The sequence below is a fragment of the Centruroides sculpturatus genome, unplaced genomic scaffold (genome assembly GCF_000671375.1).
Source record: "Centruroides sculpturatus isolate CEXI.00-Female unplaced genomic scaffold, Cexi_2.0 scaffold415, whole genome shotgun sequence".
Classification (NCBI taxonomy): Eukaryota; Metazoa; Arthropoda; class Arachnida; order Scorpiones; family Buthidae; genus Centruroides; species Centruroides sculpturatus.
In genome coordinates this window covers 381,845-398,714 of record NW_019384825.1, presented here as the reverse complement: position 1 = coordinate 398,714, position 16,870 = coordinate 381,845, and the positions used below count along the sequence as shown (strand labels likewise).

Here is a 16,870-nt window from a genome sequence, read left to right as displayed (position 1 = left end):
ATCTATACTAATATTATAAAGAGGTAATGTTTGTAAGTTTGGATGTAGCGGGTAATCTCCGAAACTACTCATCCGATTTCAAAAATTCTTTCACCAATATTTAGAATGGAACTTCAGGGTGGACATAGGCTGCATATTATTCTGGTAAACATTCATATAAATTAAAAGATAACATCTATTTTTTAAAGGCTTTTATGTCCAACAGATGGCGCTGCGAGTACAACGCCATAAGTTTGCTTTTCTGTGAGGCATTATGCTTTTCTGTGAAAATGAACTAAAGCAGATCATCTTCTATCTATCTATATAAATAAAAATGTAATGTTCGTTTGTTCCTACTGATTCCTTTGAAATTTTGACACAACACTGCATTCAAATAAGCACGTGTTTTTATATAATATACATGTCGAAATTACCCCCACTGGGGGGAGATGGACAGGATTAAGGCTTACCGTAATTCATTATGTGCTGACATTATGTACAACATTATGTGCTGACTATTCTTGATATTCAGACAATTTACATTGACCACTACATAAAAGAACTCTGCTTCTATTTATACTATTTTAGATGCGGTTTTTTGCATTTTTGATTGCATTTTAATAGGGTACACTAAGAAGGGATTTTTCGAAAAATTCCCCCCCACAGGGGAAGTGTTATATATTTATAATAGATACATTTTGAGCCACAACGAGTGGCGGGGTCTGCTAGTAAACAATAAAGAAGTTTAGATCTTAACAACTTTTTATATGTAAAAATTATCATAATCTTTACATCTAAAGATAATGATAACCAAATAAATATTAATTTATATAATTTATTAAATATTAATTTATATAAATTTACATATTAAATATTATCTAGATATAAAGATTACATATGCCTGAAAAGTTTGCAGATATAAAGATTATGATAATCTTTATATCTGCAAACTTTTCAGGCATATGCAATCACCAGATATTAAAAATTTAACATATTCATTTAAAATGTTCATTCAACACACATGTAACTTGGTATTTAATGAACAATGAATATGCAGTTGAATTCAGAAGGCAAAAGTTTTCTGTTCTTAATTTCAGACATGATATATTATATATTTTAAGAAAATCTGCCAAATTTAAAAACTTTTAAAACAATTCAAGTGTTATTGGGCTGCAATTTGAAAAAAATTGTACACCTATAAATTTTCACTATTGTCATTCTGTTTTTCCTTAATCTCAAGAACACAGTTAGATAAATGAAAGACAAGACCAGAGACAGGAGCCCTGATTAACTTTATATGAATGAACTTCTGGAAGTCACATTATTTCAAATCAAAAATTTCCCCCTGAAAAGTGTTAGATAGATGACCAGCACACCTCTATTGTTAAAGGAAAAATATGATGTACAGGGGCAAGACACTATAGTACTAATTTGAGATGGAAAGCATATATTTTTAATTTATTTAATTTAATTTCTTTTGTAACAAGCAATTATTTATTGTGATGATGTCACAATAAATAATTGCTTGTTTATAAAAAGGTGAAGAGTTGAAAGAACTATGAAGTTATATTAATATCATGCAAATATTGTAGTATCATAGTTAATATTGTAATAATGACTAACAATATAAATACATATTTGTTCTAAAATCCAAATTTGGACTGTATACATTATTTTTTTTAACTAAAATAATTTAATTCAAAAGACTTTAATCAAATTTTTTAATGTCAGAGAGATACTGTTTGTTGAAATACCTCTACATATATAATGATATATCAATTCTTTTACTTATAAATCTCAGAAAATTTACATAATTCAAATTAAAATTTATTAGCATATTTTGGAATTAATCCAACTACCAGGGGATTACATTAAATTAAATCTCCACAAATAAAAGTTGAAAAGAGATAAAATACGGTTTCTGTGATGTTGAAAATTTTTTTCCATATCATATGTATATACAGAGTTATATTAATAAGTGTAGATTTGAGCCCTGTTTTCTATTTTGCTGCTATGACCCTCTAACAATTTAAAATATTTGTTGAAAAAGTTATATATTCTTGTTATCATGGTTGGACCCATTTGAAATAACTTAGAATACAGTTCCCCCACAGATTTGTACATAGTTAAAGTAGAAATACCAAACTGTCCTCTAAGATTTGTACATTCTTTACATATACAAATTAAATGATAAATAGAAAATTGATCAAGACACATTATGTGCTGACTATTCTTGATATTCAGACAATTTACATTGACCACTACATAAAAATGTTTAATCTAAGCTGCATATAAAATATTTTCATCTTAAATGGAATTTGAAAATTATATAACTTAGAAGGAGAAAAACTTAAATTGTTAATATACCATAAATGAAATTTTGGATTCTGTAATTTTTTCATTTCTTGATCAATTGAGTTATTAAACATATTTACAACTAATGTAGCAAATCCAAAGTCCCAATCCACCTAGTTCTGTAACATTAAATATATAATATACAGTAATACCCCAAACTTACGCGATAGGTAGGACCGAGCGATGACCGCGTAAGTTGAATTCGCATAAGTCGAAGTATAATTTCGCAATTTGTGTAAAATCCAAATCGGATGTATGTAAGCTAATAAATGTTCTCATTAACCTTATCTCATCTTTTGATTCGTTCACGGTTACAAGAAATCACCACATAGAGTCTCTCGAGTCTCAATAGATATAACAAACACAGAAATAAATAACACAAAATAAATTGTAGCTATGTGTCGATTCCGCGCAACATGTCCGAACATGTAAGCTGAACAATAGTATGAGGGGAGTGAGTAATCAAGAGTTGCGTGGCACTCAAACAGAAGACAAATCGACGAAATTTGAAAATCGCGTAATTCGGGGTAGTGTAAGTCGAGGTATTACTGTATATGATATCCCATATCTTGCCAACATAAGACTAAATTTAATGTACCAATTATTAGTGTAACTCCTAATCAGCTAATCTTTTAAGCTCTTCCAATATGGTATTTATCAGTATAGTCTTATCATTGGTCACTCTTTTATAGAACTTCATGATCCTTATTACCATGAAAGGCTATAACTGTAACTTATTAGTGTCGTGACAAATCGCATAACCAGGTAGTCCTGTCCAAACAACAAATTTTCCTAATAAATAATAATTGAATTTTCTCAAAGTGAGACAGCCAATTCATGTCCCATATTAGAAGGACATAACATATCAAGTTTATCATTACTAAAGAAAATAACTGAAACTTATTTTGTATTCAATTAATTTGCATTTTAGCCAGAAGATAAATTAAATTATTTATTATTCTAACTGCTTTGCTCTTTACTTGCTGGAAATGTTTTCCAAATGATAATGTCACAGTGAATTGAATTCCTAAGTTTGAAATTTCATCAACTTCCTTTAATTTATCATTTATAAGATAAAAATCATAATTCTGCTTAGCTATTCTTCCTCCTTTTCAAAATATAAGGATCTGGGGTGTTTTGGGTTAATTTTCATTTCTAATTGGGAAAAATATTCTTGCATTCGATTTAGTTTCCTTTGTAAACCAATTTTTGTAGCTAAAATTAAAACCACATCATCAGCATATTGAATTGAATGGACTAACTGATTTCCCACTGAGATTCCATCTTCCCAATTAAACTGCTTATCTATATCATGGATCATTCCTGTAAAAAAATCCAGTAGAATTGTTTCTAATTTATTGACTTTCTGTTCTAAAAACAGAAAGTCAATAAATGAACCAAGCTTGGTCTTAAAATCTTTAATATTCAGATGAATCAAACTTTTCAATATGCAAATTTTCTTTTGGCGGTTAAAACAGAAACCTGTTTTAACCTCCAAAAGAAAATTTGCACATTGAAAAGTTTTTTTACTTTTTGCTATGCTATTTCATATACTCCCCCTTTAGATAAATAATCTATATTATCTTTATCATATCATAACATTTGAAGATGCAGATTCTATTTAGTCATAATTTTAACATTTAACATATTAAAATTCATATATAATTTTGATATTATTTTAAAACCATTTCAGTATATTTGATTTTACAAGAAAATCTAATAGTGAAATTTAACATTAAAATTTTAAACAAAAACTATAAAAGTTTGACAACAAAATTATAATAGTAAAATATAATTAATCAAATTTTGAACACCTACTTCATCTAATAAAGCTTCTTCAACCATTTCATCATAATCCTCATCTTTTCTTTTCTCTTGTCTTTCTTGAGCACGCTCAAAATGTTCCTTGAGCTTTTTGTCTAATATTCGAATCACATCAGTCATCTGTAACTCTGGTAAACATCCTTTTCCCAATACTTCAATACACTGTCAACATATCAATTCAACAAAAGAATTAAGTTCTATTCAAATTTAATAAATATATTCATGAAAAAAAGTGCCAAGAAAAATCTAACACACTTTTCAGTTTATTTAAAATAACAAAACACTAAATATTTTTGCTTAATTATCTCTGGAATGTGAATATCAAATCTCTTACAAATTAGTATGTTTAAATCTAATTAATTAAGAAATAAATAGAATATTAATTTTATTATTAATATATGGCAATTTGAATATGAATTTAAAAGCTTATTTAATACATTTTTTCCCCTGCAATAACAGTACTATTATTATATTTCTATTTATGAACTAAAATTCAATTTTTATGATTTTATACAGTTAACATCATGATGTAAAAATATAGGTGATACCGCTCTCCATTCAAGGATATTGGCAAAGTAGTTGATGCTTACTCAGGCATCCACCAGATGTTGCAATGATGTAGAAATCCAATTTTTACCATTGATTACCACTAGCAAAAATTGCTAATTGAACTCTTAATTTGTGTTAATTTCAATAAAAATTAGTGAAAATTATATAAAATGTAATCTAAAAGTAATAGAATACGTGTATAATTTTTTTAAAAATTATCATTAAACTGATATTTTTATATTCTAAAAAGGTTTAAAATATATATTACTTTAGCTATTGAAAGTTAAGCTTTTTAATTTTGTCCCCATAAAAGTTTTGTGATGTACTGTAAAATGCTTGTTAATTAAAGGTGTCCATTATTTAGAAGTGTCCTTTATAAACAGTTTTATTCTATACGCATTTGACAGCAGTTTTGGATTTAGCATATAATTATTTTCTGCAACAAATTTTAGTGTTATTTAGAATTTTACTATGCTATTAATTTATATATACAGTCGATTCAGTTAATTGGGGCAGCCACTTTATTTGATCAAATCTCAAAGAACAGAATCCAAACTAATAAATTAATACATAATTTAATCACTTAATTGGGACAGTAGCAGAAAAGTAATTTAGCAATTTTTCACATCTTCTGAAAATATGTAGATACTACGTACATTAATGTCATGTAGATCTAACAGTTGGCAGAGACAAAGTGATTTTGTCTTTCACTTGGGCAGTTTTGTTTTTCCGGAGGGGGTCAGCATAGCGGGACATATCACACAGGCGAACCTAAATGTGAGCTACTGACCTTGCTCCGGATTGGACTGGACAAGCCCCTTAAAAGCAAAGGGACAAAGATCCCCTGACAATTTTTCAAGGTCTCCAGACTGAGTTGGAAGACAGCTAGAGTTCTCTTGGAAGATATTGTGTGCATGGATATGTCTAGATTTGGACAACAGCCATCTGATTGTTGAGACCAGCATCCAGAGCTGGTAGATTCTATAGACAGTCCCGCCAAAGTGGCCCATCTCTAAGTAAAAAAAAACTGTGCTCAAAGGAAGACCATAAAATGACTTTTGGATGAACCCTTTCCTTTCTCCCTTTTTAGTTAGAACATGTTCTAACTAAAAAGAGAGAAAGGGACGATCGTTCCTTTCATGGAAAAATCGTTTAATCAGGAACAAATTGAATAGTCAACCATCATATATGTCACTACTAATACTGTATTTGGCAACAGTAGCATGATGCGAATCAGTTATCTATCATTGTGAGTCTGGCAAATTTATAGTACAAATATTTTCTGTATTTTGGTTTAATAAAGCATTAAAATAGGTACCTAATTATTATTATTTTTATCTATGTATTACATATTTTGTTTTAGAACTTATTAGCAGTTCATTTAATTAGGACAACGCTTAATTGGGCCAAAATAGATTAATCACAACATATCACAATTAAGCGGAATCAACTGTATATATATATATATATATAACATCAATAAACAAACAATAAAGAAATTTGGAATATTTTTGTTTCTCTTTTGAAATGTCTTGCAATTTCATGTTGTGTGTCTGGCAAATTACCTTAACCTTACAAGTACATAATATTTTACATTTCATTTTTATATGCTTTACATGGAAATGTGCTTCTGCAATGTCATTCAAAATGTCATCACTAAACATTTTGACTAATAATTATTGTTCAATTTGATTAAGCAGTGAAAAAAGAAAAGTACTTGAGTATGTAAATCTGTTTTTTGTTTTGAAGTTAGGCAACTGTGCCACAGATTGATAACTTTTATCTTTGGTCAATGCCTTAATACAAACTTCACAACTTGTAAAATGTTTAAAATTTTTTTGCAATAAAGCCAGTAACACAATCTCTTATGCATTCTAATACATCTGCAGATGCATAATCATGATCAATTATCTCATCACATTTCTAAATACTTCTCTCAATATGTCCATTCAATTTCTCTCTTAATTTTTTTAAGTAGGTAAGATCCTCTTTGGATTTCTTCATGAATGTTTTTTTTCTTCATAATGAACTCTCGATTTCTCATCAAACAGAATATGGCAAATACCAGATCTTGGTGGTTTTAATAGGGAATATAATGACAACAATATATATAGTTGCAAAAATCTTGGAAAAGCAGGATGTTTATTTTGACATCCAGCTCTTCTAATTGTCCCAAAAAACTACTGCAATAAAATATATTTGGTTATAATTTTTATACACAGCTGCAGAAAAAATAAAGCAATTAAAAGCATGTTTTAGGTTATGGATTAGTTAAATAGTTTATAAACTATAATAAAGATAATTAAAATTTTTTTTTTAAGTGCTTTGCTGGATTTAGAAAGATATGATAAACAATTTGGAAACAAACTAGGCACTGCATTCTTAGTTTGTCGAAGAGTTTTATAAGAAACACTAATGATTTTTTCCCCATCTTTATATACTCTCCACAAATGAAGAATTTAATGAGGAGCAAAATGCTTTTCACAAACATTGTAGCATTTAGTCAGTTCTCAATCTGCACATGGTATCTCTTGTTTCCATTTTTTAAACAATTCCAAATCTTTTGGTGCTGTAAGTATTTTACTATTTGTTTCTTTGAACAATAATTGCCTTTGCAATTATGCACATATCATTTAAAAGACATGATTTTGTAATAATTTCTTAAAAACACTGTTGGACAAAGCAATAGTAAATGGTAAACAATACAAAATGAACTTCCTGATAAGATGGCATCTGGTGGCAAACATCTGAAGTACAACCAAATTCCTGACAAGTTTTTGACAGTCAAACAATAGGAGTGGTATCACCTGTATTCTTACATGGTTAACATTATCAATGTTTTAAGAATAAAAACAGACAGACTGATCTTCTCAATATACAATAAAATTTTATTCTTAAAATATTCTATTCTATCAGACATCACACTTGTTTATCAATAAATGTGAGGATAAATTGTTGTGATAAATTGTTTTGTATTTGATTATAGCTCAATCATATAGTATATTTTGTTTTCTGACTGCCTGAGTTGTGTATTTGTATTGTGATTCCTGAGTACGTAATAGTATGTGTTTGTAAATGGAAGTTTTGATGTATTATATTTGATTACGTTGATGTATATAGCCAGTTTGTATTAAAAGCTTGCAACTCAATGTGATATGTTGTACAGTCTCATACATGATGTGGCATTTCCTTCAAGTTTCATCTGAAACTGTTCTGCCAATAAATTATATCAAGTTCATTTTATGAGGTTTATGTAGTTTCTTGTATTTATGACCTAGTCTTGTTTGGCAATCACAAACCTGGAGTCAGCCAGCAATGTGATGCATTTCTGACAACTGCAATCCTGACTGAGATCATTAGGATAGCTATTATGTAGCTCCTTCTGGATCCATAACTGCTGTATGCTGTCTCTTGTGAACTGGGTGAAATCCAAGTCAGTGTTGTGTACATTTAATGGTGTACAGTTAGAATTTTGTATAATTGTGACATTTCTTGTTTTTTCATAGCAAAACTCCCACGGTGTCTGTATTTGTTTATAGTAAAGATTCGCTATATTTGTGAGATCTCATTGAGGATGAGTCAGACTTTCTATGAATGACTTAAGATGATATTTCTTGTTTTTTTTTTCAATGTTGTTTGTATTTTCTTGAGTCATACTGAGACAACGTAAGTGCCAATTGCTTTAAATTCAATTGTGTTCTTAGCATTGAGTTTAATCTGTTTTATTCTTTCTTGGGCTGCAATTCTTAAATTGAAGACCTATAAATTCCTACTGGTATCTGTCCTTCCTTAATATCAAGAACAGAGTTAGACAAGTGAAAGTTTAGACCAAATATAAAAAACTTAGGGGCAGGAGGCCCCAGTTAACTATACATGATGTCTATGCATATTAACTATAAAGTGATTTCTGGTCTGGACCAGAAGTCATAATATTTCAATTCAAAAATTTTCTCCAGAACAGTTAGATAGATGACTGGCATAGTCTATTGTTATTGGGAAAAGTATGATACATAGAAACACGACACTACTAAAATGAAAAGCATATATTTTAAATTAAATAAATTAAAAATTGGAGCCTGGCATTGTGATGTCACAATAGTTTTGTTGATTTTTAGTCTTTGCTCTATTTCTGCATATTCTGTCAGTTTGGCCTACTGGAATCCTAAATATTTGTAGACTTCACCCTCATCCATGGATTCAATGACATTTCTGTTTCCAAGTACAAAATCCTCTTTTTTTTTTGTATTCCTTTTTCTGGAGTTTTCTGCATTTGTCTAGGCCAAATGCCATTTGAGTGTCAGCAGAGTAAGTGTGTGTAATTTCTAGAGTTTTGTTGTCCAAATACATAAGATGAGATAATATGTATTATGTTCTGTTGTGTTTCATATATTTGAAGTGTGTAATGTCATAATGTTGTAAATGCCAAAAAAGAAACTTTTCAGGAGAGGTATCCATTTTTTCTAATGAATAAATTCATTTCAACTGTACAATAAAATGGTAAAAAACTCACTGGGTTACAAATTCTCTGGAATATCAAAATGATGTAAATATAAGCCACAACGTTTTACACGCCGAAAGTCACATGATTTGTACTATGGCACTTTAAACATTACATTTTCGCATAAATTCTTCTTCAAAATACAGCCACTTACACTGCCAATATTGCCATAATATTCTTTTGTGGCAGAAAACATTGCATTTAGAATTCAATTCTTCAATAAAATGTATTTAGAAAAAAAAAGGCATTTACAATGTTATGGCATTGAATGCTTCATTTGTATTTAGTGTTCTTTGGCCTATTAGATAGTGGTTTTAAGGTTAGGTAGAATCAGATAAAAAAAAAATACACACAGGCAAGGGATTTTTCAGGGAGATGAAAGATTTTCTTGCCTATGTGTATTTGGTTTTCCTTTCATGCATGTTCTGAAACTGAAGTGTAGTGTTGTTCTCCAGTGATGCATTGCAGTTTTTAAAAATATAATGATGTTGGTGTATTTTGTATAGGTATAGTATTAGCAATAATCATAAGTGTAGAATGTAGCCAAATGCTTTAGTTTAATCTACATATGTTTCTATGTTGTTTGTGTTCTTGTTGTAGAATGAGAAAATCTATTTGTATCTCATGTGGTTTCTAAAACAGCCTATTTGTTGTTCCATGTGAATATTGTGTTGTTAATATATGTGTATATTTTGTTTGTGATGCAAGATATGAGTTTATTACTATTGATTTTATTAACTAGTTTATACTTGAATGCACATATGTCTCCATGCTATATTTTCTTTTAATGACCAGTAGCTATTATCTTTTATCCATTTTATTATGATTGTTCTATATTTCTCAAAACAACTGCAACTTTGCAGCTCAATGATTCTGATTTAACAAAAAATCTTTTATACATATAAAAATTTAATATGGTACTTATTTAGACAAGCATTTTTGAATATTTTAGAAATCAAAAACAGCATTATTAATATTTAAATTTAAAATAATATATTTTTGTACATACAGTAGAACCTCGATTATCCGCCCTAATTGGGTACTGGGGTTGGTCGGATAATTGAAAAGTCGGATAACCGAAAAGTATGAAAAAATTCATTATTAGTGTAGTATATTATTATATCCCATGTAATTAGTATATTAGTATATCGCTATTAACCTATTTTGCGTTGAATTTTCATCGATGTTAAGCCTAACAANAAAAACAGCATTTTAAATATTTAAATTTAAAATAATTATTTTTTGCATTTCAGAATGATAGTCAATAGCTATCATAAAAGAAAACAATATGATAGTTTTGCAATAACTATTAAATTACAGAAATATATATCCTATAATAACATTTGGACTTGGCACAGTATTCAAAGAGATGTGACAAAAATGCTTAATTCTCAAAACCAAATTTTCATTCAAAAGCATTTTTGTTCTTTTATAAAATCATCATCAGATGTGAAAATTATTAAATGTATAAGAATAAATACATTTGAAAGAGAGCACATCTTCAAGTTTTAACTTTATCAAATTTAAAAATTATACAACAAAAAATTAATAAAATAAAGTGAAATCAAAATAAAATAAAATAGAACAAAAACATTTTCTGAATAAAAATTTAATTTGGTTTCCAGAATTAAGCATTTTTCTCATCTCTTTATATAACCTAATTAATAAATGACATAAAATTGATAGACAAGAAAATGTGTTAATAGATAAAAAAATAAATAAATGTAATAAAATCACAAAGAAATTTGAACAACAACAAAATTTTTAGTACTTTATGAATAATTAAAATAATTGCTATTTTAGTTAAAAATATTTTTTTGATCTACTTTAACAGACAACAAATATATAGCATCAAATATTGTATTTTAAAAATAAATTTTAAATTACTTCTGCAAGAGCATGCATGTGATCAGAAAGCACTTCTTTTTCAGGTTCAGTATCAACAGCTCTTAAAAGTTCTGGGCAAACATATCTCCACATTTCAGCAACATAGGCTTCACCTCTAATCTTTGCACATTCTAATAGAAATGGTAAACCTTCTGCAGCAGCAATTCTAACACTTATAAATTATTAAGGAAATTAAATGTCAGATTTTTAGTAGATATTTTTAGATGTTAATTCATTATTTTACAAATTGAAACCTTCAGACATTTTTGACTTATCTACATCAACAATAAAAAGAAAAAATTCAGCTTATAGTAAGAATTCAAATTTAACAAAAAATATATGCACCGAATTATTCAATTTGAAATCAATCTTACGTTGAACTTCTAAGAAATTTTCATTTAAGGAACATTCATTTTGTAATAATGGATCCATTCCTTAAAAGTTATTAATAAATATTTATTTAAAGAAAAACAAATTTTCTATATATATAAACATACAGGTCTATTGTTGGTGTATTTTAATATGAGAAAACAAAATTATGTAAAAAAAAATTAGAAATAATGATAATATAAAATTAAAACGTTTAAAACAACTTGGTGTTTTTCAGTGTTGTTTTTTCATATCAGATAATTAAAATTAGGTAAAAGATTTTGATAAAATAATTATATTTATATATACAGCTAGTCATAGACTTTTGGACAACTTGCTCTGTTGTACATGATATTTTTAATACCTTTAAACTCTCTTTTTATATGCCAAATTTGCAAATAAATTCTTTGTTACATGTCAAAAGATATGAATGAATGAAACCATTTTAAATAAAAATAATTATAAAGTAAAATTTGAGTAAAGAGAACTTGGGAAAATCAGAGTTATAATAGTGAGGTTGAGGCCGAAGTTTTAAACACGAAAACGTGTATGTCTGACGTTCAGCGCCGCTTTCCTGTAAGCCTAGAAGTTTGACAATAGTGTTTGGAATGTTGAGAATGATTGCACTGACTATCGAACACCATTGTCAAACTTCTAGGCTTACAGGAAAGTGGTGCTGAACATCCGACGTACACATTTTCACATTTAAAACTTCGGCCTCAACCTTGCTAATATTGAAAATAAGTATGCCAATTTTTTTTTATTCTGACTTATGGCTGAGAGACATGGACATTGACAGCAAAAATAGCTTGAAAATTATGGATTACATAGAGCATTAATAAACAGCTCTTCTGGATGTGAGCTGTAAGTGAACTTCATAGGGTTCCACTGATTGCATGCAATTTTTCTTATGGAGATGCAGACTGTAAGCCTCTGAGTATCAATATATTCCATAACCACCAGTTCAGGAACCAGTGCTGGTCCGTGAAAAATATTTGACTCATACTGATGGTCGTGCATTTGATCACAAATGACATTTAAATAGTAATCTAGAGTTACTGTATGTACTTTGTTATGTACAGTAACTCCAGATAATCATATATAACTGTAATAAATAAACATAATTTGTAGTTACAATTAATTACTAGTCTTTGTAAAATTATCCATAATTTTACCATTCCATAATGAAAAAAAGATTAAAAAACACTGTACTAAGTAGTAAAATAAAATATGCTAAAGATATGCAAACTAATTATGTATAGTTTATTCTCATTTTTCACTAGTAGGATTTTGTTTCAATGTTCTTTGTCATAAATACCAGCTTAATTAGGGTTACACAATGGCTTGAGGCATAAAAAGGATAATAAAATTACAGAGTCAAAAACCCAGGGATTGTATATTCAGACTTCACAACCACATATTGCCCTTGGGCTGTTGTTGCTCATGACTGGCATAGAAAAACATGGATAGATATATGTTGGGAATTATGAGAAGACCAAAGGAGAAATACTGGGATAAAAAAACAAGTCTCAGACCTAATCATTAGCATAAAGAAACTGAAATAAAAATGGGCTGGCCACATCATTTAAAGAAATGATAAGAGATAGACAATACAGGTTCTTGATTGGCTGCCAAAAAATATGAAATGTCTATGTATGAGATGAACATATGAAACAAAAAAATTTATTAAAATAATTTGGAAGTAAAAGAATAAGGATTGCAGAATTTGTAGACTTTGAAGAAGCTTTTATCTTGCAATAAATTCAAAAGATTGTTTTTGATGACAACAGCTTCATTACATATTCACTATAAAACCTAAAACTTTCCTATATTAATGAGAGATTTTATAGATTTTCTCTTTAGCTCTCTGGAAACAGAAACTTCTCTATGACATAGAACTCTATTGCTCAACTTTCATACACACTTTTAGGAATGCATTATGTCAAAAAGTAAGGGACTACCAGTATATCAAATTTTTCATTTCAATAAATAAAATATGGTTCAACTATCCTTGTTTCTAATATTTTACAGATAATCAAAATTGTATAAATAAAAGCATTTCATTTTTAAATGTATAGCAACTGGAGATTAATTTTAAAAATTATAAACTCATTATAATATGATAATTGATATATTCTTTATTTGTTCAGTTCTGGAACATTTTGATCTTGTACATACTAATATGACAAATTTATAATAAATTAAAAGCAATGAATTTTAATTATTATGAATTGTTTTAGAATTTACTAAAATTGATTTCTTTGTTATATAAAATTTAATTATTAATCAAATCAGTAATAAATAACTATGAGACAACTAATCTTATTATGATTATAGATTCATTCTTTCGTTAACATCATGGGACATCGTGCTTTAACGGATAAAAATTGGAAAGGTGTGTGATGAATCTGTAATCATAACAATAAGGCCAGCAGGTTCTTAGTTATTTATTACTAATTAATAGATAATAACATATTAAAAGCTTATATCAAATTACTAAATAATAATTAAATTACTTTTCTACAGATATGGGATAAATAATGAATTCTTAGTTAAACTATATCTTATTATCAATAAGTTTTTCAAAAAGGATATCATCATGAAAATAAAATTTGAGCATTGGCACCATTAATTTAACAACTTCTTCCACATAGGGAGCAAACCCTTCTTTCAATTCTCGAGCATAACAAACTAACATTTGGCATGCTGTAGCTTTTTCTTCTAGACCTGCAGTTCGTATTCCAAAATTTTGCTGAAATATTAAACGTTACAATAAATTCATAATTTCTTTTATTTGTTTCAAATTACACTACATAAAAACTGAACAAACAGTTTTCAACTGGTTAAGCTGACATTAAGCTAACATGATTAAGTAACATATATTATATATATATATACTTACAACTAAAAGAATTTCTCTATCTTTTCTATTGATACTTCAATTTTTTATTTGTAATTTTTAAAATTTATTAAATACCTAAATAAATTTTATTTTCATTCAAATGTATTCTATAAATCTTTAAATCTCTGTGGTTTTAAATATTTAAAAATTCTGAAATATCATTTTAAAAGTCTATCAAAAATTGTTACAAACAACACTGTAAACTGAACTCAAGAATTTGAGGAAAATACTTAATTTTTTAGCACAACTACTTTAATAAAAATTTTAACTGCTATATTTTTCTATAATGTTTATCATTTGACATTTAAATATTGTAAAATAATAATCCCAACTTCTAGATATAAACAAAGCAGTAATGTGAAGTTTTTTAATATTATATACCTTATACTTAGCAAATTTTAACAACATACAGTGTTTGTTTTGGGACATAATTGAAAACAGACTAACACCAAGATATTTTTATGTCTTAAAACTTCACATCACAATTACAAAACTGAAAATCAGCAAATTTACCTGCTCTCCAAGGCTCACAAACTGCCAGTCATCATCATCTTCAACAACTTTCATGTCTTCACCTATATATATTAACAATTTTTAAAATTATTAAAATAAAATTATTCTGTAATGTTAAAACTTAGAATGTTATCCTTAAAAACTATTACATTATTTTCTGAAAATATGTGAAGTGCAATAAATAGTTAAGAATATGAATAATTTTTAAATTAGATTTGAATTACAAACAATAAAAAACTTACTGTCAAGGAGTGCAATCTCTGGTTTCAATGAAGCAGCTTTTAAAACTGGACCCATCACGTATGGTAAATATGGCTCAAATTGTTTGCCAAGAATTTTGCAAATTCTTGCCCAAGCAGATATCATATAGGCTAACTTATAATTGAAAAATTATTATGTAATGAATAAGCCCATATTCAAAAAAGTTTAAAATATTTAAATTACCTGTGGATCATCATCAGCCATCATGTTACCATCAGTCTGACTTTTTAACAACATATCCATAACACCGCTAGCATCAACCATGAACTGTTAAAAGAATCAAAAAAGAATATAGACTTCATTTCAAATTTTTGTAAGTTTTTTAAAATTTAATCATTACATTAGAACAACTACAGTAATAACAAAATATCCATTACTACTAGTCTTCAAAATATTCTTTAAAAATAAATCCATATTTAACTTTAAAAAATTAACAGTAATATAATGGCCAGAAAATTTATTAAAATTATTTTTATAGTTAAACAATCTAAATATAAACAAGCAATTATTTATTGTAACATTGTCACAATGTCGTCATGCAATTTTTAATCATATTTTTAATTTAAAATATATGCTATTCACTTCAAATTAGTAGCTGTCTTGCCCCTGTACACCATACTTTTCCTTTCAGCAATATAGTTGTGCTGGTCATCTAACTAATTCCTTTCAGAGATAAATTTTTTAATTGAAATAACATGACTTCTGGTGCAAACCAAAAGTTTGTATATAGTTAATTAGGATCTTGTGGCCCTAACTGTTCCATATCTAGTCATAAATTTCATCTACCTAACTCCATTCTTGAGATTAAGGACAAACGGACGATGGGAATTTTTTTTATAGGTCTACAATTTTTTCAAATTGCAACCCAACTAATCATTAATAATATCAACACTGTATAACAGCATATAATCACATTTAATATAAAAAATTTTTATGTAACTTTATACATAAAATAAAGGTCACAAAACTGAAATTATTATTACTGTTCATCATTTTCAAATAATAATAAAACAATAATCAAAAGTTTATAAAATATTAATTCTTGTGTAATTATCTATAAATATTAATATTAATTTTTATTTTCTGATTAAGAAATTTCTGTATTTGTAATGTTCACTTTCTGTAAACGGAAATGAACAATTTTATTTTCTGTTTAAAATTCTAGAATAGAAAAAATACTTTAAACGTTTTGTGAGATTAATACTTTAGGAGGGACTCGCAGGTGGTGACAGCCACTCTCCTAGAGGAGTAAACCTTGAATAAAAATTCCAACCTACAGGTTGGAGGTTGAGACATGGGGTCAGCTCCCCCATTCTCGGAAAAAACTAAATGCTAAAAAGACCAACAGAAATAAGCCAGGTGGATATTCAGGATGACGAAAAAGGCTATGGAAAAGGACAATGATTATAGGAACATGCAATGTGCAAAGTATTAATAATAAAAAGTGACTAATTATCTCGGAATTAAACAGAATACAAGATATTATTGTATTAACAGAAACCAAGGGACAGAGTGCTTATAGAGGATAAATATCTACATTTTTACAGTGGAGTACCAAAAGATACTAGATCAAAAAGCGGAGTTTCCGTTCTGATATTGACAAAATATAAGAAAAATGTTACATCTTGGGAAGCAATAAATGAAAATATGACAAAATTAATTTAACTCTATTTGCTAGAAATATTACAATTTTGGGAATATATATGCTTTAAGTGAAGTGAAAATAAATTAGA

General features: G+C 27.9%; 1 protein-coding gene across 1 annotated transcript in view; it reads right to left on the bottom strand.

Annotated features, from left to right (window-relative positions):
- The window catches only part of LOC111630015 (importin-5-like), a 101,005-nt gene that overhangs the window by 11,616 nt on the left and 72,519 nt on the right, over window positions 1-16,870 (bottom strand). Inside the window, 6 exon segments of the mRNA XM_023374007.1 lie at window positions 4,153-4,320; window positions 11,093-11,265; window positions 14,057-14,213; window positions 14,877-14,938; window positions 15,119-15,251; window positions 15,321-15,404. Coding sequence (XP_023229775.1) covers window positions 4,153-4,320; window positions 11,093-11,265; window positions 14,057-14,213; window positions 14,877-14,938; window positions 15,119-15,251; window positions 15,321-15,404 — 777 coding nt within the window.